The sequence below is a fragment of the Oncorhynchus tshawytscha genome, unplaced genomic scaffold (genome assembly GCF_018296145.1).
Source record: "Oncorhynchus tshawytscha isolate Ot180627B unplaced genomic scaffold, Otsh_v2.0 Un_scaffold_13670_pilon_pilon, whole genome shotgun sequence".
In the NCBI taxonomy this organism is placed as follows: Eukaryota; Metazoa; Chordata; class Actinopteri; order Salmoniformes; family Salmonidae; genus Oncorhynchus; species Oncorhynchus tshawytscha.
In genome coordinates this window covers 1-27,500 of record NW_024608676.1, presented here as the reverse complement: position 1 = coordinate 27,500, position 27,500 = coordinate 1, and the positions used below count along the sequence as shown (strand labels likewise).

Genomic DNA, 27,500 nt, shown 5'->3' with positions numbered 1-27,500 from the left:
CCATAACAACGCCCATAACGCGCTCCAGCAGGTATATCTCACTGGTCACCATAACAACACCCACCCGTAGCATGCGCTCCAGCAGGTATATCTCACTGGTCACCATAACAACACCCACCCGTAGCACGCGCTCCAGCAGGTATATCTCACTGGTCACGATAACAACACCCACCCGTAGCACGCGCTCCAGCAGGTATATCTCACTGGTCACCATAACAACACCTGCTTTTGCCGTCTTTCCTTCCACTAACTGTAAACATCAGCTATCTGAGCAGCTAACCGATCGCTGCAGCTGTACATAGTCCATCTGTAAATAGCCCACCCGATCTACCTACCTCATCCCCATATTGTTTTATTTACTTTTCTGCTCTTTTGCACACCAGTATCTCTACTTACACACCATCATCTGCTCATCTATCACTCCAGTGTTAATTAATCTGCTAAATTGTAATTATTTCGCTACTATGGCCTATTTATTTCCTTACCTCCTCTCGCCATTTGCACACACTTTATATAGACTTTATTTTGTTCTATTGTGTTATTGACTGTACGCTTGTTTATTCCATGTGTAACTCTGTGTTGTTGTATGTGTCAAACTGCTGTGCTTTATCTTTGCCAGGTCACAGTTGTAAATGAGAACATGTTCTCAACTAGCTTACCTGGTTAAATAAAGGTGAAATAAAAAATAAAATATTGTTGTGCTAACTAGTTAGCCCTGTAAACTACAGTTGATAAGCACCCATAATATATCTACCCTAGAAATATAATCTATAGAACAGGCCTCCTCATTCAGGTCAACGATGGCATAATAGGTGGACTAAAACTGTCTCTAGGTCGAACAGATATCTACCAGATATCTCAGAGGGTTCACCTTCAGACTGTAGTCTGTAGTCCTCTCTCTCTCCGTCTCCTTAAGCTCCTCCTCTTTCTTTTCTTTCTCGTTGTCCAAAACCGTTCCTGTTATCGTTTTTTCTTCATCTCTCTTTATCTTGTCTGTTCCGCTGTTGTTTCCCTCCCTCTCTTTCTCCCTCACTCTCTCCCTTCTTTCTGCCTTATTCCTTCATTCTTTATTCGTCTGCCTCTCTTCCCAGTGTTTTCCCTCCCTCTCTCTCTCTCTGTGTTTCTATCTCTCTCTCTCTCTCTCTCTCTCTCTCTGTCCCCGTGTTTCTCTCCCTGCCGCCTCCCCTCTCCTCCCCCTAGATAAGTGGGAGATTAGCTGGGTCAGAAGAGTAGGGTGAGTCAGACACTGAGAATATCACCTGTGTGGGAAACAGAGATATATAGAAGAAAGAGACAGAGAGAGACAGAGAGACAGCTAAACCCTGGCGGATCAACTACACTAATCACATTATATCAGAAGGATAGGGGAGAAGAGAGAAAGATAGAGGAGAGAGAGAGAGAGAGAGAGAGAGAGAGAGAGAGAGAGAGAGAGAGAGAGAGAGAGAGAGAGAGAGAGAGAGAGAGAGAGAGAGAGAGACAGACGGTGGTGGTGTTGTGTCCAGACTCTGTGTGTGTGTGTGTGTGTGTGTGTGTGTGTGTGTGTGTGTGTGTGTGTGTGTGTGTGTGTGTGTGTGTGTGTGTGTGTGTGTGTGTGTGTGTGTGTGTGTGTGTGTGTGTGTGTGTGTGGCTGACTGTGGTGTTAAGTGATTACAATGAAGTGTGTTGATGTTAATCCAATAAGAAACAAAGGCTGAAAATACCTGCAGACTAATCTCATTGAGAGAGAGAGAGAGAGAGAGAGAGAGAGAGAGAGAGAGAGAGAGAGAGATCCACCCTTCCCTTGGCTCGCTCTTAGTGCAGCTCATGCGAAATCTCGAAAGAAGACGCCCCTGTAGGTCACGGGAAGGCAACTAGATTCATCTGCTTGACTATTTTTGAAATACAGACTCAAATGAGAATAACTTTATCGCCCCTGTGTGGTGTGATAAGAAATGACATATAAAACAGACTATTGTGGAGTGAATCATGGGTATCTTCATAGATGTTGGAAGTAGGGGTCCTGAGGTTGCAGCCTCGCTGGAAAAACTGGAATAAAAAAATAGGAGGTATGGCTAAGCAGTGACGTTCTTTATAAAAAATAATAATCAGATTCATAATAATCCTAATCATAAGGTTTGTAAAGCTCTTTTCATTATACAAGAATAATCTCAAAGTGCATCAATCTCGAAGTGCATTTTACATGTCAGCAGTTAATTGTAATTAAACTCGGACAAAACAGAGATGCTTGTTCTAGGTCCCAAGCAACAAAGAGATCTTCTGTTGAATCTGACAATTCATCTTAATGGTTGTACAGTCGTCTCAAATAAAACTGTGAAGGACCTCGGCGTTACTCTAAACCCTGATCTCTCTTTAGACTAACATATCAAGACTGTTTCAAGGACAGCTTTTTCCATCTACGTAACATTGCAAAAATCAGAAACTTTCTGTCTAAAATTGATGCAGAAAAATGAATCCATGCTTTTTTTACTTCTTGGTTAGACTACTGCAATGCTCTACTTTCCGGCTACCCGGATAAAGCACTAAATAAACTTCAGTTAGTGCTAAATACGGCTGCTAGAATCCTGACTAGAACCCAAAAATTTGACCATATTACTCCAGTGCTAGCCTCCCTACACTGGCTTCCTGTTAAGGCAAGGGCTGATTTCAGTAGTAGTTTATATTGTCTGATGTGTTGCCCTTATCTGACGATACATATTGTGGTTCCAGTGTGTTAGAACAGGGTATTGAAATGGGTTTTGTCCCAGTGCCATTGCACTTTGTGAAAGTACACTCTGAGTTAATCAGTGGAATATTCAGAGTGGGGGTACGTCCTACGTTGCCAGTGAAAGGTGTGACCTTTATAATGGGTAAAGATATTGCCGGAGGAAAGGTAGTACCCGTATTGGAAGTATTGGATAGAAGTGACCACTCTCTCTAAAGAGCACAGAGTTATCCATGTGTTCCCCGCTTCTGCTGTCACTCGTCCTCAGGCACGACAAGAGCAGCTGAATGCCAACCACTAGTTTGACAACAAGCTTTACATGGGCTTGCTCCTACCCATCTCTCTGATTTGGTCCTGCCGTACATACCTACAAGTACGCTACGATCACAAGACGCAGGCCTCCTAATTGTCCCTAGAATTTCTAAGCAAACAGGCAGGGCTTTCTCCTAAAGAGCTCCAATTTTATGGAATGCTCTGCCTACCTATGTGAGAGACGCAGACTCGGTCTCAACCTATAGGTCTTTACTGAAGACTCGTCTCTTCAGTGGGTCATGTTACTACTACTAACATGTTACTACAACACATGACTACAGCTCCTGTATAACATGCTGTTACAACACAGACCATGGTGATAGCTACAGCAGAAACAAAACCCTCTGGTAAGCAGGATTGGACTCAGTTCCATTTCCATTCCAGTCACTTCTGGAAGTACACTGAATTTCATATTCCAATTATCTTCACTGCTTTTCAACGAGGAAAACATTTAAACTCAGCAAAAATAAGAAACGTCCCTTTTTCAGGACTCTGTCTTTCAAAGATATTTCATAAAAATCCAAATAACCTCACAGATCTTCATTGTAAAGGGTTTAAACACTGTTTCCCATGCTTTTTCAATGAACCATAAACAATTAATGAACTTGTACCTGTGGAACGGTTGAAACTTCATTGGGATAAGGGGCAGCATTTTCACTTTTGGATGAAAAGCGTGCCCAGAGTAAACTGCCTACTACTCAGTCCCAGATGCTAACATATGCATATTATTAGTAGTATTGGATTGAAAACACTCTGAAGTTTTGAAAACTCGTTGAATGATGTCTGTGAGTATAACATAACTCATATGGCAGGCTAAAACCTAAGAAAAAATCTGAGGTTTGTAGTTTTTCAACTCAGCCCCTATTAAAGATACAGTGGGATATTGGTCATGTTGCACGTCCTAAGGCTTCCACTAGATGTCAAGAGTCTTTAGAAACTTGTTTCAGGATTCTACTATGAAGTGGGGCTGAATGAGAGGGGCGTCTAGCAGAGAGCCATGGGCTCGTGACGCGCGGTCATGAGAGAGTTAGCTCGCGTTCCATTGCTTTTCTACAGACAAAGTAATTCTCCGGGTTGGGACATTATTGAAGATTTGACATGTTTCTACGACCAGTAATATGACTGTTTGGACTTTTCGTCCGACCTTTCCGCTGGACACGCGCGTTTGGATTTGTTTACCAAACGCCCTAACAAAAGGAGGTTTATGGACATAAATGATGAACTTTAACGAACAAATCAAACATTTATTGTGGAACTGGGATTCCTGGGAGAACATTCTGATGAAGATCATCAAAGGTAAGTGAATATTTATAATGCTACTTCTGACTAATGTTGACTACACAACATGGCGGATATTTCTTTGGCTGGTTTGGGCTCTGTGCTCCATACTCAGATTATTGCATGGTATGCTTTTTCCGTAAAGTTTTCTTGAAATCTGACACAGCGGTTGCATTAAGGAGAAGTTTATCTAAAGTTCCATGTATAATAGTTGTATCTATTATCAATGTTTATTATGAGTATTTCTGTGAATTGATGTGGCTCTCTGCAAAATCCCTGCATGTTTTGGAACTACTGAATATAACACGCCAATGTAAAATTAGATTTTTGGATATAAATATGCACTTTATCGAACAAAACATACATGCATGTTCATGTGTAACATGAAGTCCTATGAGTGTCATCTGATGAAGATCATCAAAGGTTAGTGATTAATTGTATCTATATTTCTGCTTTTTGTGAAAACGGCTGTATTTTTCTGTGACTTGGTGGTGACCTAACATAATCGAGGACCGCAGATGTGGCCAGGGCAATACATTGCAATGTCTGTACTGTGAGACACCTAAGACAGCGCTACAGGGAGACAAGACAGACAGCTGATTGTCCTCGCAGTGGCAGACCACATGTAACAACACCTGCACAGGATCGGTACATCCGAACATCACACTTGTGGGACAGGTACAGGATGGCAACAACAACTGCCCAAGTTAAAGCAGGAATGCACAATCCCTCCATCAGTGCTCAGACTGTCCGCAATAGGCTGAGAGAGGCTGGATTGTGGGCATGTAAGCCCCTATAAACTGTTGTAAAGCAGGTCTTCACCAGACATCACTGGCAACAACGTCGCCTATGGGCACAAACCCATCGTCGCTGGACCAGACAGGACTGGCAAAAAGTGCTCTTCACTGACGAGTCACGGTTTTGTCTCACCAGGGGTGATGGTCGGATTCGTGTTTATCGCCAAATGAATCAGCGTTACTCCGAGGCCTTTACTCTGGTGCTCGACCGATTTGGAGGTAGAGGACCGTCGTGGTCTGTGGAACTGGTTCAGTTTATGTCTCAGTTGTTGAATCTTGTTATGTTCATACAAATATTTAGACATTGTAAGTTTGCTGAAAATAAACGCAGTTGACAGTGAGAGGACACTTCTTTTTTTGTTGAGTTTATATAATCACATAACATGTCTAAATCCTTAATTATATCATAAACAATTATGACAGATGGAAATATTCCGAAGCCATTTCTTTTTTTATCATTTCTCCGTAATTACTATTTCCTGATTGAGCAAATCATGTAAATGTAATTAACTAGAGAGTCGGGCACCACAAAATAATATTTATAGAGCTGTTATCTTCCGAATAAACTCTTAAAGACCTAGTAATATTTTACATCAATCGCAGTCAACATTAATCTTCATCTTAATTCAGTCTCATCTGAAAGTTGTACATTTTTGGTTATCTGCACGAACCCTGGCTAACAATCTAAATCAGCAATACAAAATTGTGTTTAATTATTTATTTACTAAATACCTAACTAATCACACAGAATTACACATAATTAAATCATAACTTGATTACAAATTACGTCATAAAGGAAAACGTCCCTAGCGGGTGGAACAGATATGACAGCTTGTTACACAAAAGAAAAGGGGATGGGTTTGAGTGAAGGAGCGGGAAGACTGAGGAACAAGGGGAAGAAGCTGGGCTATCGTAAATACAGTATCTGATGCATTCTAAATTACCGCCCATTTGGAAAAGGAAAATGCAATAAATATTTACTCTGAGCTGCGCTTCGGTAGGTTGGTGGTAGATGGAAGGCCGTGTTGCCAAACCGAGTCCTTTGAAGAATGTCTCTGGTTGTCAATTGGATACGTTGTAGTAACGTCGTTGGGTGATAGACGGGATACTCTGTCTGTTCCTTCCTAACCCTCGTTGCATCTGCTGTTGCTAACTCAACGGCTAGGAGGTATCACTTCTGTAGTGAATAAGAGTTCAAAGTTCATACCATTTGCAACCAAAGCTCACGCTGATGTTGGCTTCGTCCTGTAGTTATTATCTGAACCATTCTGACATAGGACCGTCGTCCTCACATCTTTGGAACAGGAGGTTATATTGACGTCAAGGGCTTATATAGGAAGGGAGAGGAGGGCGTGTTTGAAAAGTTTTATATCCCATGTCCCTTCACAGGTGCGGGCCACTGATTGAGCAGCACTATCTTATGAAAACCTACATCTCACATTTTAGAAGCTAAAATCCCATAAAATTTCATCCCATCACAAATAATTTTATATTCAAACATTTAAATTGAACAACAATTCCATGTGAATCCGATAACTCTGATGTGTAGACTTTCCACTGTAGAGTTTATGTCATCTGATCAATGATGAGAATATCTCAGATGACAACCGAACTGACATCATATTCATTAAGTACCACCGCATATGTTCAATTGTTCGGATTACCAGAATATAGTTAATTTCCCCCCCACCTACTGATGTTTCCAGAATCTCCATGTTAACCAAGGGTTTTGCAAATGCAACCTCAGTAGGGTAGAGAGAGGAAAAAGGGGGGAAGAGGTATTTATGACTGTCATAAACCTCCCCCCAGTCCAACATCATGACACTGCATATTGACTAACCTCTCTGTCTCTCTGGAGATCCTGTGGTTCTGGATCCAAACACTTTACACCCAGATCTCATCCTGTCTGAGGATCTGACCAGAAGGGGTCAGAATCTTCCCAACAACCCAGAGAGGATTTATAAATATGGGGCGGTCCTTGGCTCTGGAATGTTTGAATCAGGACACCACTGCTGGGAAGTGTTGGACTGTGAGTTTGTGGAGGAGTTGATGCCCTTGCCACCGAAGATTCCAGAGAGCCTGTAAAAAAAAAGACAACCTACATACAAACCTAATTTTGAGCTATACGTTGTCTGAATGGTAATATTATTTTTAACAAGGAGGAATCTGAAGAGGAAGATTGTGATGCTGGACTGGGACAGAGGAGAGGTTTCCTTTGTTAACGCTGCCAACAACAAAATCCTCTACACGTAATACCACCGATTTACAGAGAAGATGTATCCGTTCTTCTTTGTACTAGATAATCACCTGCTAAGGTGTCTGTTACAGTGGAAAATGCTACGTGATGGCGGCATGGAAATAAAATACATCCTTTGCTGCTCCTGATGGTGTATATTATGTGATATTTGGATATCGTACCTGGAAGCTAAGTGTCACTTGCTCCTGATGGTGTATATTATGTGATATTTGGATATCGTACCTGGAAGCTAAGTGTCACTTGCTCCTGATGGTGTATATTATGTGATATTTGGATATCGTACCTGGAAGCTAAGTGTCACTTGCTCCTGATGGTGTATATTATGTGATATTTGGATATCGTACCTGGAAGCTAAGTGTCACTTGCTCCTGATGGTGTATATTATGTGATATTTGGATATCGTACCTGGAAGCTAAGTGTCACTTGCCACATCATCATGATGATGCTGAACGTACCATCATGACTCTAAACGTACAATAATTTAGATACATCCATATACGCTGTAGTGCACTACGTAGGGAATAGGTTGCCATTTGAGACTTACTGTAGATACATTCATATACGCTGTAGTGCACTACGTAGGGAATAGGGTGCCATTTGAGACTTACTGTAGATACATCCATATACGCTGTAGTGCACTACGTAGGGAATAGGGTGCCATTTGAGACTTACTGTAGATACATCCATATACGCTGTAGTGCACTACGTAGGGAATAGGATGCCATTTGAGACTTACAGTAGATACATCCATATACGCTGTAGTGCACTACGTAGAGAATAGGTTGCCATTTGAGACACAGTCTCTTTGTTGCAATGAAGTCACGTCCTTGGTTGGTAGCTGTGGGTTGAATCCTAATTTAAGCAGTGCACATGGAAGCCGTACCTCACACGCAAACATAGCTGGAGACTCAGACTGACACTCGTGCTTGATTTAAGGGAATGTTCAGGTTACAAGCGACCATACCTGGGTTCAAATAGTATTTCCTTTTATTTTGCTTTAGCCTGCCAGGAGTGCCAGGTGGGCGGGGTTCTGGACTTTTGAGACTTGTCTATGAGTTCCATTGCTGCCAGGCGAGCTCAATCAAGCCCAGATGAAGTATTTGAAAGAAAGCAGATACTATTTGAACCCAGGTATGTTCGCTCGTAACCTGAAGAAGCATTTAATGAAGCATTAAATCAAGCATTAGTGTCAGTCTGAGTCTCCAGTTATGTGTGCGTGTGAGGTTCAGCTTCCATGTTCCCTGCTTAAAGTAGGATTTGAACCGTAGATACCAACCACAGATGTGGTAAGGATTGGGGCCCTAGGCTTGGTGTGTCTGGTGAGAGAGAGTAGGAGAAATATATATATATATAGAGAGAGAGAGAGAGTAGGAGAAATATATATATATATATATATATATATATATATATATATATATATATATATATATAGATATATATATATATATATAAGAGAGAGAGAGAAATATGTATATATATATATAGAGAGAAGCTGGATAAATATATACTTTATCTGTGATTATATATAGCTATAGGACCATATAGAATAGTCCCAAAAGTAGGAGAAATATACCCATCTGGCACATGTAGAGCTAAAGAGAAAGCTCAAAGAACTTGAAAGAGTTCAGATACTAAATTAACCTCTATGGCACACATACATCTAGAAATCAGTATATATATTATACACATAGATCTAGTTCATTTCTCATGGAATTATCACACATTCATCTAGCATTTAGTTCATGAAGTTATCACACAGGTACTGATATAGCCACACACACTCAAACAAACATACAAACACACACACATACAAACACACTCACACACACACACGCACCCATGCACACACAAACACATGCATACGCACACACATGAACACAAAATGCCAATATCCCCCCCTGTCTCTCTCTGTCTCTAGCTCTCTCTACGCTTTCCCTTCCCTCCCCCTCTCACTCTCTTTCCCTCTAGGAGATGCCCTTTCTCCCTCCCTCCTTCAGTCTCTCCCTCCTCTCCCTCCCGCTATCTATATAGACAGCTGTCTCCCTCTTTCACTCTCTCTCTCTCTATATATCCCTTTCTATATATATATTTTCTATATATATAGAGATAGAGAGAGAGAGAGAGATATTAGATATATATATATCTCCCTGTAACTTGACCAACGCTGGATTCAATACTACTTTATCTGTGATTACCGGGAGCTAAGGACCAATAGAATAGTCCCAAAAAGGTCAACCCCACCCATCTGGCACATGTAGACTAAAGTGAAAGCTCAAAGAACTTGAAAGAGTTCAGACACTAAAGTTAACCTCTATGGCACACATACATCTAGCATTCAGTTCATTGAGTTATCACACATAGATCTAGCATTCAGTTCATTGAGTTATCACACATACATCTAGCATTCAGTTCATTGAGTTATCACACATAGATCTAGCATTCAGTTCATTGAGTTATCACACATAGATCTAGCATTCAGTTCATGGAATTATCACATATTCATCTAGCATTTAGTTCATGGAGTTATCACACAGGTACTGATATAGACACACACACTCAAACAAACATACAAACACACACACATACAAACACACTCACACACACACACGCACCCATGCACACACAAACACATGCATACGCACACACATGAACACAAAATGCCAATATCCCCCCCTGTCTCTCTCTGTCTCTCGCTCTCTCTACGCTTTCCCTTCCCTCCCCCCTCTCGCTCTCTTTCCCTCCTCATGCCCTTTCTCCCTCCCTCCTTCAGTCTCTCCCTTCCTCTCCCTCCCGCTCTCTTTCACAGCTGTCTCCCTCTTTCACTATCTCTCTCTCTCTCTCCCTTTTCTATATATATATATTTCTATATATATATATATATATATATATATAAATATATATATATATCTCCCTCTCTTTCCCTGCCTCCATCTCTCTTTCTCTCCTCCTTTTCGTTCCTCTCTTTCTAGCTTCTTGCACTCTTGCTCAGAAAAATAATCAATGGAGGCTCTCAGACTAGAAGCTCGAGCATTAGGGTCCCTCTCAGGGGGTTCCACCCCGCTCAGAGGTCCTTCTCCCTGGGGCAGAAAAATAATCCCTCGTCCTTCCCCTGGAGATCAGAGCTGAAGATGGAGAGACGTTTACCTTGTTCTGTGTGGATGACCTGGAGCCAGTGTGCAGTCAGTGTGGACTGACTGAGACCCACGAGGGGCACAGAGTCTACCCCATAACGGAGGCTGTACCTGACTGTAAGGTAAGAGACGGACGGACAGATGGATAGACAGGCAGGACACAGACAGGCAGGCACACAGACAGACAAGCACACATACATACATACATACATACATACATACATACATACATACATACATACATACATACATACATACATACATACAGACAGACATACAGACAGACAGACAGACAGACAGACAGACAGACAGACAGACAGACAGACAGACAGACATGTCTACAAGCTACCTACACCCCTACAAGCATTTAAATATCTGTTCATCGATATCTGCCATTTAGCAGATACTTTTATTTGCTGTGGTGTATCTGTGCAGTTACATAAGATAGTGGAAGTGGTGCTCTGGTCAGATGAAACCAAAATTGAACTTTTTGGCAACAATGCAAAGCTGTATGTTTGGCGTAATGCCACATACATAGATGTAGCATCACAGTTTTGTCAAGCAAAATAATCCTGCAGCAACAGGATTTGAGCATCAGTCCGTAATGTTGCTTGAGCGGTGGTTAAGATGCTTATTGAGGGAAGATGGCTAATATGAGGCTACATGAAGTGTGATACTGTTCATTTAACCGTGAGTCACTGCAGGGTTCCAGTGAATTGATGTAAATCACAAGCTCACGTGTATTTCATGTGGTGCAGGAAAATTCTCAGCAACAGAAGAGTTATGACATTAAGATCCTACATTTGTTAGTTTGGCCATGAAGTGTTATTTCGTTCCAGTCTCCATGTGGTCCATGTGGTTTAACACTTAACTGGTTTAACACTGAAAAACATGACCTAGTCTAAAGGCCACACACCAACACGCACTGACGCACGCATGCACACACACGCACGCACGCACGCACGCACGGCACAAACACACACACACACACACACAACACACAGACATACACACACAAGCAACTTACAGCTGTAATCGCAGCAAAAGGTGGCGCACAAAGTATTAACTTAAGGGGGCTGGATAATTTTGCAGGCAAATGACAGATGGGCTTTTGATTTGTTAAAAAAGTGGGCTGGTGTCACTTGTTTTTTAGCAATGTTATTATCTGGGTAATACTTGGGAATCTTCACAAAAAGGCCTCAAGTTTTAAATGGGCTTTAGTGTGGGGCCCTTTAAAATGGGCAAAGTGTGGGGGCCCTTTAAAATGGGCCAGTGTGGTGGCCCTTTAAAATGGGCCAGTGTGGTGGTCCTTTAAAATGGGCCAGTGTGGGGGCCCTTTAAAATGGGCCAGACAGACAGACAGACAAAATGGGCAGTGTGGGGCCCTTTAAAATGGGCCAGTGTGGGGCATTTAAAATGGGCCAGTGTGGGGCCCTTTAAAATGGGCCAGTGTGGGGGCCCTTTAAAATGGGATAGTGTGGGGGCCCTTTAAAATGGGCCAGTTTTGCAATCCCTTTTAAATGGGCCAGTGTGGTGGCACATAAATGGGCAGTGTGGTGGCATCTTAAAATGGGCCAGTGTTGGGCCCTTTAAAATGGGCAGTGTGGGGATTTAAAATGGGCCAGTGTGGGGGCCCTTTAATGTTGGGGGCCCTTGATCAGTGTGGTTAGGCCCTTTAAAATGGGCTAGTGTGGTGGCCCTAAAATGGGCCAGTGTGGGGCCCTTTAAAATTCATTTAAAATGGGTCAGTGTGGGGGCCAGTTAAAATGGGACAGTGTGGGGGCCACGTTAAAATGGGTGCAGTGAAAATTCCCTTCAAAATGGGAGAGTTATGACATTAAAATGATCCAGTTTGTGTGCCCTTTAAAATGGGAAGTGTTATTTCGGGTTCCAGTCTCCATGGGACAGTGTGGGGGCCACTTAAAATGGGACAGTGTAGGCGTGGGGGCCCTAAAATGGTCCAGTGTGAGGCCCACAAAATGGGACAGTGTGGGGGCCCTTAAAAATGGGCTAATGTAGGGGCCTATTTTGGGATGTGTTGGAACAGTCCACAAAACACAGTCAGGGGTGGACTGGCCAAAACTGTTTTGCAGGCAAATAAAGATGGGAACTTTCAAAATGTGTGAAGCAAAACACATCACACTGTGACACTTTCTGTATGTTGAAAGTTCTATATCTTCAGGAGATTTTTTGTTTTTTGTTGCAAAATCGCCTCACTTTACAACTTCATTTTCATTACCTCAAAAAATCAAATCAAACCAAATCTCCTTCCAGACCACTACCAGTGTCTACATGTGAAAACAGCACATTTCTACATTTTGCAGAAAGAAAAAAAACTGAAGTAAAACATCTCTATTGATGACATCATCAAAAGTGGAAACAATTTCCAAACAGTGATATTCAAATACAATGATGTTCCTGGTGACCTGGGGAGCGTGAACATACCCTTCCCGCTGACTAGAAACCCATTTCAGGTTTTCAAAATCACTGTTTTTTCTTTCTTTTAATCCCACCCTGTGATGTCACATAGAAGCATCGGTTCGGGGGACTTTTCTTCTTCTTTTTTAACATCACAGATCATGGAGAATATCATTCACGATTGACAGGGATGACGCCATGTTCTGAAAGTAGCTAGGCCTAATTTGGTGTTTGAGGGTGTAAAAATACAAACATTTCTTCAAGTCAATCAAATCAAATCAAATGTATTTATATAGCCCTTCTTACATCAGCTGATATGTCAACGTGCTGTACAGAAACCCAGCCATAAACCCCAAACAGCAGGCAATGCAGGTGTAGAAGCACGGTAGCTAGGAAAAACTCCCTAGAAAGTCAATGTGTCTAAGAAATGATGACACCATTTATTATTATTTTTTGTGCACTGGCAACAACAAAAAAGCTGTCACTAAACCACTGTTTAAAGAGAATACTAAGTAGAAGATAATTATATGAAGTCTCCAATCTTCATTTTATTTTTTAAAGGCCGACAGGATTTAATTTCTCCCGGTCTCTGGCCCACACTCCAGTACAGTAGGTGGCGGTAATGCATCATTACCCCTTGACTGCCAGCCGCAGATAAACCCCCCCGAAGAAGAAGAAGAAGCTCGTCAGCCACCTTCTTAGCTTGCTAGCCATTATAGCCGGAACATTGCAGCTCTTTAGACGGTTTCGGTGAATGGGAAGTTGCTGTGTTTAAAGCACACGTCTGACGTATCTACTAGTTACCGCATTTAATTTCATATTTACGTTGTTAGTCATCTCGCTAGCTGGTTAAGTTAGCACTAGGCTAGTTGTTTATGCTAACTAACTAACTAGCTAGCTAACATCCCCGACCATGAGCTCACTAAACCACTCCCCCACTGCCAAAGGACAGGAGGTCTGCTGGACGGAGAAAGAGGGTCTGTGGCTTAATATTGTCGTGAAAGAAGAGGAGGAAGAGGAGGACGTCACAATGAAAGGAGATACAGGAGCGCTCAGAGAGGAAGAGGAGAACGTCACAGTGAAAGGAGATACAGGAGCGCACAGAGAGGAAGAGGAGGAAGAGACGGATGTCGTTTTTGGAGTGAAGGAGCAGGGGGAGGTTACTGTCACATTGGAAAATGAGGAGGGAAAAACTGGAGATCTGATGAACACCGGTAAGTAACTAGTGGGGTGATAATAATGACCTAAAGGAGTCTGTAATGTTCTGTTTAAAGGAGAATTGGCTCTTGCAGCCAAAACAGCCAAAAACTCAGTCTAAACGTGAATCAGTTCTCAATTGCGGTACAGTTCTAGAAACATAAATCCCTCTACTTTCATATCACATCAAGATAATTAACCAAATGCTAAATATACACTTACTGTACACCAGAGGAGGCTGGTGGGATGAGCTATAGGAGGACAGGCTCATTGTATTGGCTGGAATGGAATCAATGGAATGGTATTAAACATATAGAAACCACGTTCAACTCCGGTTCCATTCCAGCCATTACAATGAGCCCGGCCTCCTATAGCTCCTCCCAACAGCCTCCACTGCTGAACACTGTTTTTACCATAGAGAATGATAGAGGGCTCTAGTGGCCAAAAGACTGTACTAGCATGGGCAGCATCATTGGAAGGCTTCCATCATTTTAATGTAGTCAACTGTGTGGGATGTCCAACTTCATTGGCTGAGCCCTCCCGGTGACCCAGTTGGAGTCACGTCCAACCGGGTCATCAGGAGGGATCAGCCAATCGTAAAGAAGAAAATGGACTACTTCAAAATGGAGATAGCCTCAATGGTGCTGCCCATAAAGCTGTCACAAAAGGGATAAATTATATTTCTCAAAGGTAGTATTTACCGGAGTGCCAAGTCTAGGTCCAAGAGGCTTCTAAACAGCTTCTACCCCCAAGCCATAAGACTCCAGAACAGCTAATCAAATGGCTACCCAGACTATTTGCATTGCCCAGCCCCCCCACCCCCTCTTCTACACGGCTGCTACTCTCTGTTATTATCTATGCATAGTCACTTTAATAACTCTACCTACATGTACATATTACCTCAACTACCTCAACACCCGTGCCCCTGCACATTGACTCTGTACCGGTACCCCCTGTATATAGCCTCCACATTGACTCTGTACCGGTACCCCCTGTATATAGCCTCCACATTGACTCTGTACCGGTACCCCCTGTATATAGCCTCCACATTGACTCTGTACCGGTACCCCCTGTATATAGCCTCCACATTGACTCTGTACCGGTACCCCCTATATATAGCCTCCACATTGACTCTGTACCGGTACCCCCTGTATATAGCCGGTACCCCCTGTATATAGCCGGTACCCCCTGTATATAGCCGGTACCCCCTGTATATAGCCGGTACCCCCTGTATATAGCCCCGCTATAGTTATTTACTACTGCTCTTTAATTATTTGTTGTTCTTATCTCTTACTTTTTTTGTTGTTGGTATTTTCTTAAAACTGCGTTGCTGTTAAGGTCTTGTAAGTAAGCATTTCAATGTAATGTCTAATACACCTGTTGTATTTGGTGCATGTGGCGAATAACATTTATATTTTCATTTTATTTTCAAAAAGTTACAGGTCAAAATTATGGACACCTCTGTTTTCATTACCTTTCAATACCTCACATCTTGGACTATTCCTCCATAGAGAATCCTTCCAGATCTTTGAAATCGTTTTGTCACTTATGGACTTTTCAATTCAAACTACAGCTTTTCAGTAGGTTTCAAGTCAGAGGTGGATTGAAACATTTTAGGTTTTTGAGGCCAATTATACATTTATTTACACATTTTGATGTGTGCATGGGGTTATTGTCTTTGCTGGAAGATCCACTTGCAGCCAAGTGTCAGTGGCAAAGGCAACAAGGTTTTTGGCTAAAATGTCCTGGTAATATGTGAAGTACCAGGATATGACGCCGTTGACCTAAACAAAATAGCCCCATAACATCAAATATCCACCACCAGATGTTACAGTAGCTTTGGGGTTATTTTCTGCTCCTGCATTCTAATATCCACCACCAGATGTTACAGAAGCTTTGGGGTTATTTTCTGCTCCTGCATTCTAATATCCACCACCAGATGTTACAGTAGCTTTGGGGTTATTTTCTGCTCCTGCATTCTAATATCCACCACCAGATGTTACAGTAGCTTTGGGGTTATTTTCTGCTCCTGCATTCTAATATCCACCACCAGATGTTACAGTAGCTTTGGGGTTATTTTCTGCTCCTGCATTCTAATATCCACCACCAGATGTTACAGTAGCTTTGGGGTTATTTTCTGCTCCTGCATTCTAATATCCACCACCAGATGTTACAGTAGCTTCGGGGTTATTTTCTGCTCCTGCATTCTAATATCCACCACCAGATGTTACAGTAGCTTTGGGGTTATTTTCTGCTCCTGCATTCTAATATCCACCACCACATGTTACAGTAGCTTTGGGGTTATTTTCTGCTCCTGCATTCTAATATCCACCACCAGATGTTACAGTAGCTTTGGGGTTATTTTCTGCTCCTGCATTCTAATATCCACCACCACATGTTACAGTAGCTTCGGGGTTATTTTCTGCTCCTGCATTCTAATATCCACCACCAGATGTTACAGTAGCTTTGGGGTTATTTTCTGCTCCTGCATTCTAATATCCACCACCAGATGTTACAGTAGCTTTGGGGTTATTTTCTGCTCCTGCATTCTAATATCCACCACCAGATGTTACAGTAGCTTTGGGGTTATTTTCTGCTCCTGCATTCTAATATCCACCACCAGATGTTACAGTAGCAGTTATTTTCTGCTCCTGCATTCTAATATCCACCACCAGATGTTACAGTAGCTTCGGTTATTTTCTGCTCCTGCATTCTAATATCCACCACCAGATGTTACAGTAGCTTTGGGGTTATTTTCTGCTCCTGCATTCTAATTTCAGCACCAAACCCACCACTGGGCCAAACGGCTCTATTTCCATGTCGTCCAATACATGTAAACGCCTGGAGTTTCTAACCAGCATTGGCACTTGGATTGGAATCAGTGCTTTGGTCAGATGACATGAAAATAGAGCTCTTTGGCCAAGCACACCAGTGGTATTGAAAACAGAGTTGTCCATTTCAGGAATTGAAAACCGAGATGTCCATAATTTTAACCCCTTCCTTTTTGAGAATGTGTTATTACTTGTTAAACAAAATCTCTTTCTCTGAGCAATTGTAATAGTATAAAATAATATAATTTTCCAAATTTCTCTTAGTATTTGAATGATTTATTCTAGACAGTCATTAGTGTTCATCTTTATCCGCGGTGTACACACTTTAACACAAACTCTGCAGTTGGCCCATGAGAGCAAAATCATATATTATGAAGAGGACCGAATCAGGAAAGGGAAAGATCAAATTATGTAGAGGACCGAATCAGGAAAGGGAAAGATCAAATTATGGATTAAAGGTTAAAAATTAAACAACAGGTTATTGAATTTAAGCAATAAGGCATGAGAACCTAATCACAAACTAAAATACCAATACATGGTCTTTCTGATACCAAAATCAGGGAAAGATCATTTCGATATGGATTAAATGTTAAAAATTAAACAACAGGTTATTGAATTTAAGCAATAAGGCATGAGAACATTTCTATTCAATAACACAAACTAAAATACCAATACCTGGTCTTTCTGATACCACTGTCTCTAACAGATATAGCGCAGGCATACGCCTGTCTTTAGTTCTATTTCTGAGGTTGAGAGACTAAAGCTTCTGTAAGCTTCTGTAAGCATAGTTGCTAGCCAACCACACTGGTTGTCCATTCTAAACAGGAATGGTTTCTGTAAGCATAGTTGCTAGCCAACCACACTGGTTGTCTATTCTAAACAGGAATGGTTTCTGTAAGCATAGTTGCTAGCCAACCACACTGGTTGTCCATTCTAAACAGGAATGGTTTCTGTAATTATTTATTTGCTAGCCAACCACACTGGTTTTCTATTCTAAACAGGAATGGTTTCTGTAATCATAGTTTTTAAAATGGTTTATAGCTGGACAACCACACTGGTTCTCCATTCTAAACAGGAATGGTTTCTGTAAGCATAGTTGCTAGCCAACCACACTGGTTGTCTATTCTAAACAGGAATGGTTTCCATGCTGGCCATCTGATATTCTTTTCCCTTGCTAGCCGTGTTAGTCTTAAAGCTGACACAGTTGCATCAAGTTCACCTTTGTTTATTTGTTGGATATACACATCTGATGAATGCCCCTGAACAGACAAACAGTGTTATTTATTATAACCCACTGTATTTAACCTTTATTTCATTATAAATGTGTCCCACTACAGTATTTTAATTTTTTGACCTATTATTTAACTAGGACATTGAGCAGTATAATGAACAAATAGTCTTATTTAAGGTAATGTAGTGGGACATTGAGCAGTATAATGAAGGTAAATAGTAGTCATTGACAGTATTTATAGTCTGGACAGAGCAATAATGAAGTAAATACAATTAACATTGAGCAGTATAAACAGGTATTTTGAAAGAATAAATAGTAGTGGGACATTGAGAATAATGAGTCAACTAATTTAAAATGGATAGTTTCATTGAGCAGTATAATGAAGGTAAATAGTAGTGGGACATTGTTAGTATAATGAAGGTAAATCTACTGGGACGTTGTTAGTCTACCCTACGTGTTAGTATAGCGTAGCCTAGTGGTTAGAGTGTTGAAGGTAAATAACCCCGAGCTGTATAATGAAGGTAAAAGTAGTCTTGAGTCCTATCTGCCCCTAGAACAGAGCAGTATAATGAAGGTAAATAGTAGTGGGACGTTGAGCAGTTAACCCACTGTAAATAGTAGGGACGTTGAGCCCACTGAAGGTAAATAGTAGTGGGACAGCAGTATAATGAAGGTAAATAGTAGTGGGACCTGAGCAGTATAATGAAGGTAAATAGTAGTGGGACGTTGAGCAGTATAATGAAGGTAAATAGTTGGGACCAGTATAATGAAGGTAAATAGTAGTGGGACGTTGAGCAGTATAATGAAGGTAAATAGTAGTGGGACATTGAGCAGTATAATGAAGGTAAATAGTAGTGGGACATTGAGCAGTATAATGAAGGTAAATAGTAGTGGGACGTTGAGCAGTATAATGAAGGTAAATATAATGAAGGTAAATAGTGGGACATTGAGCAGTATAATGAAGGTAAATAGTAGTGGGACATTGAGCAGTATAATGAAGGTAAATAGTAGTGGGACATTGAGCAGTATAATGAAGGTAAATAGTAGTGGGACATTGACAGTTAATGCAGGTAAATAGTATGGGACATTGAGCAGTATAATGAGGTAAATAGTAGTGGGACATCTCTGATCATATTGAGCAAATAGTAGTACATTTTTAATGAAGGTAAATAGTAGTGGGACATTGACAGTATAATGAAGGTAAATAGTAGTGGGACGTTGATAATGAAGGTAAATACATTGAGCAGTATAATGAAGGTAAATAGTAGTGGGACGTTGAGCAGTATAATGAAGGTAAATAGTAATTGACATTTAGTTAATTTAGTGGGACGTTGAGCAGTATAATGAATAAATTAGTGGGACGTTGAGTTGTATAATGAAGGTAAATAGTAGTGATCAGCACATAATTAAGGTAAATAGTAGTGGGACGTTGAGCAGTATAATGATAAATAGTATTTAGCAGTATAATGATAAATAGTAGTGGGACGTTGAGCAGTATAATGAAGGTAAATAGTAGTGGGACGTTGAGCAGTATAATGAAGGTAAATAGTAGTGGGACGTTGAGCAGTATAATGAAGGTAAATAGTAGTGGGACGTTGAGCAGTATAATGAAGGTAAATAGTAGTGGGACGTTGAGCAGTATAATGAAGGTAAATAGTAGTGGGACGTTGAGCAGTATAATGAAGGTAAATAGTAGTGGGACGTTGAGCATAAATAGTAGTAGTTATAATTAAATAGTAGTGGGACATTGAGCAGTATAATGAAGGTAAATAGTAGTGGGACATTGAGCAGTATAATGAAGGTAAATTTATTGATTTCCTAATGAAGGTAAATCAGTAGTGGGACATTTAGCAGTATAATGAAGGGAAATATCATTCACTTATGCATTTTGATCAATACGGACCAGTTATGTTCATCTCTGATCATTTTGAGCAAATCAATACATTTACATTTAGTTGATTTCCTACCGTGATCAATACATTTAGTTGATTTCCTACCGTGATCAATACATTTAGTTGATTTCCTACCGTGATCAATACATTTAGTTGATTTCCTACGATGATCAATACATTTAGTTGATTTCCTACCGTGATCAATACATTTAGTTGATTTCCTACCGTGATCAATACATTTAGTTGATTTCCTACCGTGATCAATACATTTAGTTGATTTCCTACCGTGATCAATACATTTAGTTGATTTCCTACGATGATCAATACATTTAGTTGATTTCCTACCGTGATCAATACATTTAGTTGATTTCCTACCGTGATCAATACATTTAGTTGATTTCCTACCGATGATCAATACATTTAGTTGATTTCCTACCATGATCAATACATTTAGTTGATTTCCTACCGTGATCAATACATTTAGTTGATTTCCTACCGTGATCAATACATTTAGTTGATTTCCTACGATGATCAATACATTTAGTTGATTTCCTACCATGATCAATACATTTAGTTGATTTCCTACCGTGATCAATACATTTAGTTGATTTCCTACCGTGATCAATACATTTTCTATACATTTGCTGAATTCTATTTTAATGTCTGGAATCCGTGATTCCGTTCTGCACATCGGTGATTTGATTGGGTCTCACAGATGGCACGGTTTATACAATTCCCCTCTGTTACAAACCAAATGTTAGGCAAGAAGCATGGGGTAAAAATGGAGGTTAGTTTCTGAATTGCCAGGCTGGGCTGTGGGACAGTGGATACGTAGGGAGGATTCAAATGGAACTATTAAAGAGATGCAACGAGGCCCTTTATCTACTTCCCTAGAGGCAGATGAACTGGTGAATAACATGTTATTGCTCTGTGTCAAGTATGAAGGAAGTTACAGGTAGTTTCTGCTAGCATGCTAGCAGATACTATAGACTTCCAGTGATTATGCTAACGCTAGTTAGCAATTGCGTTATGGCTAGTTAGCCACTGCCGTCAAACTGCACGCATAGACATACACATGGTATCCATGAGTTCATCTGACTCTGGGGAAGTAGATATTGTGAAAATTCCTGAAATATCCCATTAACAGGCATTACCTGTGGATTATTGTGATTTAACTAACAGCTATCAACCAATCAGCATCCAGGATCCAAATGTACCGTTTGGGATCGAGTCTAGATTAAACCTCATAGGAAGACAGTTTAATCATGTGGAGGTTTCATTTCTGTTTAACCAAATACTCTGTTTGTCTTTGGCAGGAGAGAGGCCAGACTTTCCCTCTGACAGCGGGAAGAGTCCCTCAGGGGAACCAGACCCAGAGACACCCAAACCAGTGAGACCACACCACTGCTCCCACTGTGGAAAGACTTTTACCTGGTTATCAAAGCTGAAAGAGCACGAGAGAACACACACTGGAGAAAAGCCTTACCAATGTGCCATTTGTGGCAAGACTTTTACCCAGTTAGGGGGCTTTCAATATCATGAGCGGACACACAGAGAAAAAAATACCTACCACTGCTCTCAGAATGGAACGACATTTACCCAGGTAGGGAACCTGAAAAAGGACAGAATTCTCACACAGGGAGAGAAGACAAACCACTGCTCCCAGTGCGGAAAGAGTTTTAAATGGTTATCCAAGCTGAAAGAGCACGAGAGGACCCACACAGGAGAAAAGCCTTTCCAATGCTCCCATTGCGAAAAGAAATTTAACCAGTCATCGCATCTGAAAGAGCACGAGAGGACCCACACAGGAGAGAAGTCTTTCCACTGCTCCCAGTGTGGAAAGGGTTTTACCTGGTTATGGAACCTGAAAACACACGAGAGGACACACACGGGAGAAAAGCCGTACCAATGCTCCCTGTGTGGAAAGACGTTTACCCAGTTAGGGGGCTTTAAATATCACGAGAGAACACACGCAGAAAAAAAGAGCTACCACTGCTCTCAGTGTGAAAAGACATTTACCCGGTTAGGGAACCTAAAAAAGCACGAGACAATACACACACAGGAGGAAAAGGCTCCCAGTGCGGAGAGACTTTTAGTCAGTCAGGGAACCTGAAAGAGCATGCAATAACACATAAAGGATAGAAACCAGGGGCGAATTCGCCACCTGGTAATTCTGGCAAATGCCAGATGGGCTGGCCAATTTTTTAGTTGGTTGGTTAAAATTGACACACATGTATTTAAAAAAATATATATATTAAATACAAAAATGAAAAAGGTGACATGGCCTGCAGCCTATGGACCTGTTCATATATATTTTTGTGCAATTTCTCAGTTACACTAATGAGCCTTTGGCTGGTCAGTGCAGTAGAACGTTCACTGGGCAACGGCCGACCCCCCTACCAAGTTGGGCTGGCCAATTTTCCCATTCAAAGTCAAACGCGGCATCAGCATAGAGACGGGCTCCGACTGTCATCAGTAAGACAGCCAATATAGACTGTCATCAGTAAGACAGCCAGTATAGACTGTCATCAGTTAGACAGCCAATATAGATTACAGTAGCAGAAGGCTACAACCTTCTCTGACTGTTGTAACTAAGGATATTGCAGTAGCAGAAGGCTACAACCTTCTCTGACTGTTGTAACTAAGGATATTGCAGTAGCAGAAGGCTACAACCTTCTCTGGCTGTTGTAACTAAGGATATTGCAGTAGCAGAAGGCTACAACCTTCTCTGACTGTTGTAACTAAGGATATTGCAGTAGCAGAAGGCTACAACCTTCTCTGACTGTTGTAACTAAGGATATTGCAGTAGCAGAAGGCTACAACCTTCTCTGGCTGTTGTAACTAAGGATATTACAGTAGCAGAAGGCTACAACCTTCTCTGGCTGTTGTAACTAAGGATATTACAGTAGCAGAAGGCTACAACCTTCTCTGGCTGTTGTAACTAATGATATTACAGTAGCAGAAGGCTACAACCTTCTCTCTGTTGTAACTAAGGATATTACAGTAGCAGAAGGCTACAACCTCTCTGACTGTTGTAACTAAGGATATTGCAGTAGCAGAAGGCTACAACCTTCTGTGACTGTTGTAACTAAGGATATTGCAGTAGCAGTACAACCTTCTCTGACTGTTGTAACTAAGGATATTACAGTAGCAGAAGGATTTCTGTGGATAATTCATGCATATTCTGTCTGTAAAGTATTGTATTGGGGCAAAATAATCTGTGTTTTAACCACACGTTTACATTTGTGATGATGTAATCTTTATAGTTATGCTGCCATATTTTAGCCAGAGATGCTGAAAAAGAACACTACTATTTTGACTGCTTGTAATGCTGCCAAGAACACTACTATTTTGACTGCTTGTAATGATGCTGAAAAATAACACTACTATTTTGACACTACTATTTTGACTGCTTGTGAAAAAGAACACTAATTTTGACTGATGCTGAAAAAGAACACTACTATTTTGACTGCTTGTAATGATGCTGAAAAAGAACACTACTATTTTGACGGCTTGTAATGATGCTGAAAACAGAACATTAAATGACTATTTAGACTGCCTGTCTGTGTCTTGCTTGTATGAAAAATGCTGCCGAGATCATTTTAGAAGTGTAATTGACAGACAACTTTCTTTGGTTTGCTCTTTTGCCATATAAACTCTCCAAACAGCCTTCCCAACCGCTTGGAGGTGTCCGCATGGTCCCAAAGCACACTGTCAACGTCTTTTGTATCACATTACAATGATAAAACTGGGGGGGGACAAAAAATGCCATTTCTGAATGTGAGGGGGACATGCCCTCCGTCCCCCTCCCCCCGTCCCTAGTGGAAGTTGCGGCTCTGGCTGCATGTAACTCCCCACTTGAGTTTTGCATTGGGTAAAAACAATCTGCGTAACCTAGGCTACAACTGTTATTTTGCTTCTCAATGATCATGCAAGTGAAGTACCACACCATTTGAAGGACGGCACATTTGTTTAAATTCTCCAGTTCCGCCTCTGGGCAGCCACTCCATAGCCGGAAAGCAGAGCTTGGCGGTGGGGAGTTCGTTTTGCATGGCCCGGGGCCCTGGGGTTCTACTAAACTAACAAATGGAATGGTGTTAAGGTGGTCATACCATGGATCATTTAGCTATTTGATTTAGAGTTTTAAGTAAGTAGTTTTAGTTATATAAAAATATATATTTACAGTTTTATTTTAATAGAATATTGAGTATGTCCTTTACTACTATATAGAAACACATTGAATAACACATTCATAAATGGAAAAAACAGACAGTAAAATAAAAAGTCATAAGGTTTTGACGTGTCTGTCATTCAGAACGTATTCAGACCCCTTGACTTTTTACACATTTTGTTACGTTGCAGCCTTCTTCTAAAATTGATTAAATAAATACAAATTCTCAGCAATCATCACACAATGCCCCATAATGAAAAAGCGAAAACAGGTTTTTAGAAATGTTTGCAACTGTATAAAAAAAGAGACCTTATTTCCATAAGTATTGAGACTGGAAATTGAGGCATCTAAAGACTCAGACCATGAGACACAATATTCGCTGGTCTGATGAAACCAAGATTGAACTTTTTGGCCTGAATTTCAAGCGTCACGTCTGGAGGAAACCTGACACAACCCCTACGGTGAAGCATGGAGGTGGCAGCATCATGCTGTGGGGATGTGTTTCCAGCGGCAGGGACTGGGACTCGTCAGGATATTTTTCCAGCGGCAGGGACTGGGAGACTCGTCAGGATGTGTTTCCAGGGACTGGGACTCGTCAGGATGTGTTTCCAGGGACTGGGACTCGTCAGGATGTGTTTCCAGGGACTGGGGGACTAGTCAGGATGTGTTTCCAGGGACTGGGACTTGTCAGGATGTGTTTCCAGGGACTGGGACTCGTCAGGATGTTACCAGCGGCAGGGACTAGGACTCGTCAGGATGTGTTTCCAGGGACTGGGACTCGTCAGGCTTTTTAGGAAAAGGTGACAGTGGAAAGTACAGAGAGGTTCTTGATGAAAACCTGCTCCAGAGCGCTCAGGACCTCAGACTGGGGCGAAGGTTCACCTTCCAGCAGGACAACGACACTAGGCACACAGCCAAGGCAATGCAGGAGTGGCTTCGGGACAAGTCTGAATGTCCTTGAATGGCCCGGAAGAGCCCAGACTTGAACCAGATCGAACATCTCTGGAGAGACCTGAAAATAGCTGTGCAGCGACGCTCCACATCCAACCTGACAGAACTTGAGAGGATCTGCAGAGAACAATGGGAGCAACTTTCCAAATACAGGTGTGCCAAGCTTGTAACGTCATACCCAAGAAGACTCGAGGTTGTAATTGCTGCCAAAGGTGCTTCAACAAGTACTGAGTAAAGGGTCTGAATACTTATGTAAATGTGATATTTCAGTTTTTATTTTATTTTATAAATTAGTAAACATTTCTAAAAACCTGTTTCTGCTTTGTCTTTATGGGGTATTGTGCATAGATTGATGAGGGGAAAAATTCTTTTTTAATTTTGGAATAAGGCTGTAAGGTAACAAAATGTGGAAAGAGTCAAGGGGTCTGAATACTTACCGAATGCACTGTATCTAGGATATAGAAGCTCAGAAGCTCAGAAGACAAAAAAAGTTGGAGACAAATATTTAACCCCTTTAGTTGTTGGCCACAAAACACCCATACATTATTTAAATCAGTTACCTTCAGACGAGTCCCATGACAGCCTCCACTGATCTCCAGTGGTGTTTTTTGTATTAGTTTTAAACATGAGCTGGTTAAAAAAGACAAGGACCGTGTCTCGCCAGTCACTGATACAGAAATGTTTGAGAAGCGCTGTACTGTACTACCAATATCGGCTATGGCCAGTCAAGTGACCGGGCGAAATCAGTGAGGGAGGCGCCCCAATGGTCGAATGGAACAGTCATCTGCGCTGCTCTGTCAGTTCGTGAACAATCCAGCATGGGCCAATGGCTGTATAAAGAATGGACAAAACCATTGATCACGTGACTCCATTCATTCCTATAGGACGAGTCAATAGCGCATGACACGCTCAGTTTGAGCTACTCCAGGAATTGACTTTGCAGGCTAGCTCAGTGCTGCCCCCTCTGAGTAACTGAAGTTGAAGGCCGACCGGGGTACTGCAGGTTGCCAGTATGATTTTAAAATAGTCGGACATACATCTGGTGTATTAGAAGCAATTATTGGTACTATGATAGTATTCAATTTAAAAACCAAAATGGGGGGTGGGTTGCCATTTCCCCATTCCTATATAGGGATCCTGTTTTCTGCTAACAACGCCTGCAGTACCGCTGTTGGCCTTGACTCTCCGTGGCTTCAATGAGAGGGAATCGTTTTCCCCTGAGTATGCTGCGTTGTTTGAGAAACATACAAACATCTATTTTCCACAAAATATATGTTGATGTTTTTTTAAACTATTTTGCATTGGGGAGGTAGATAAAGTGTTTATCATAGTCAATCACTTTTGTATTTAAACATTTGTTTTGTTTACTTGGATAGGGACAAACACATTGACACATTGAACAACAATCGTCCGATGCATTTGCACTGAAGTATTGCTAGCAAATGTTCAACAGCAGTCCCTATGGGCTTCTATGGAAACAAAAATAAAGAATGGAAAAAAAGTATATTAAAGATAAAGTATACATCTATTGTATTGTGATACGCTGGTTGTCATTCTTCCTACTGCCCACCAGGGGGAGCTGAACTCTTCACTGGGGAAGCTGCTCGGGAAGAGCAGGAGGTTTGAGAAGGTTACACGGATCTTTGAACACGCCTCCCAACACAACCAGGTACGACTTGCATTGTCTGTCTGTCAATGAATCAATCACAATTAAACAATCAATGTATTTATAAAGCCCCTTTTACATTGGTTGTTACAAATCAGCTGTCACAAAGTTATCACATCTGTGCACCCTCCCTCCCTCCCCACTCCGTTCCTCCCTCCCTCCCCCAGAGCCATGCCCAGCAGACAGAGAGACAGATAAAGGAGGAGTTTGAGAAGCTGCACCAGTTCCTGAGAGAGGAGGAGGAGGCCAGGCTAGCCAGGGTGAGGGAGGAAGAGGAGGAGAGGAATAGAGTGATGAAGGAGAAGAGAGAGAGAGTGGGAAAAACGATGGAGCTGCTGGCTAAAACCATCCGAGAGATTGAGGAAGAGATGAAGGAAGACAGGGATGACATCGCCTTTCTGCAGGTGTGTGTGCGTGTGTGTGTGCGTGCGTGTGTGTGTGTGCATGTGTGTGTGCGTGCGTGCGTGTGTGCGTGCGTGCGTGCGTGTGTGCGTGCGTGTGTGCGTGTGTGTGATGGCATACTGTGCATTGGCATAAATGTGATAAGACATTGCTTTATCTTCCAGAATTACCAGGAGACAGTAAAGAGGTATGCTCTCTCCCTGTCTCTCTCCCCTGTCTCTCTCCCCTCTCTCTCTCTCTCTCTCTCCCTCTGTCTCTCTCCCCT

The 27,500-nt window shown here is 41.6% G+C and overlaps 2 protein-coding genes across 2 annotated transcripts; both read left to right on the top strand.

Moving 5' to 3' along the window:
• Window positions 1-5,255: 5,255 nt before the first annotated feature.
• LOC121843713 (E3 ubiquitin-protein ligase TRIM11-like) lies at window positions 5,256-27,422 on the top strand (the record flags this gene model as incomplete). The annotated part of the gene is made up of 6 exons (XM_042313495.1): window positions 5,256-5,307; window positions 6,947-7,169; window positions 10,466-10,598; window positions 26,741-26,836; window positions 27,001-27,237; window positions 27,400-27,422. Coding segments are annotated over exons 1-6 (764 nt in total), but the record flags the coding sequence as incomplete, so codon positions are not given.
• Window positions 13,565-23,006, top strand: LOC112230175 (zinc finger protein 239). Its single transcript, XM_024396369.2, has 2 exons — window positions 13,565-14,108; window positions 21,362-23,006. Exons 1-2 carry the CDS (start codon window positions 13,808-13,810, stop codon window positions 22,156-22,158), a joined length of 1,098 nt encoding a protein of 365 aa, XP_024252137.2. The 5' UTR covers window positions 13,565-13,807; the 3' UTR covers window positions 22,159-23,006.
• Window positions 27,423-27,500: the final 78 nt, after the last annotated feature.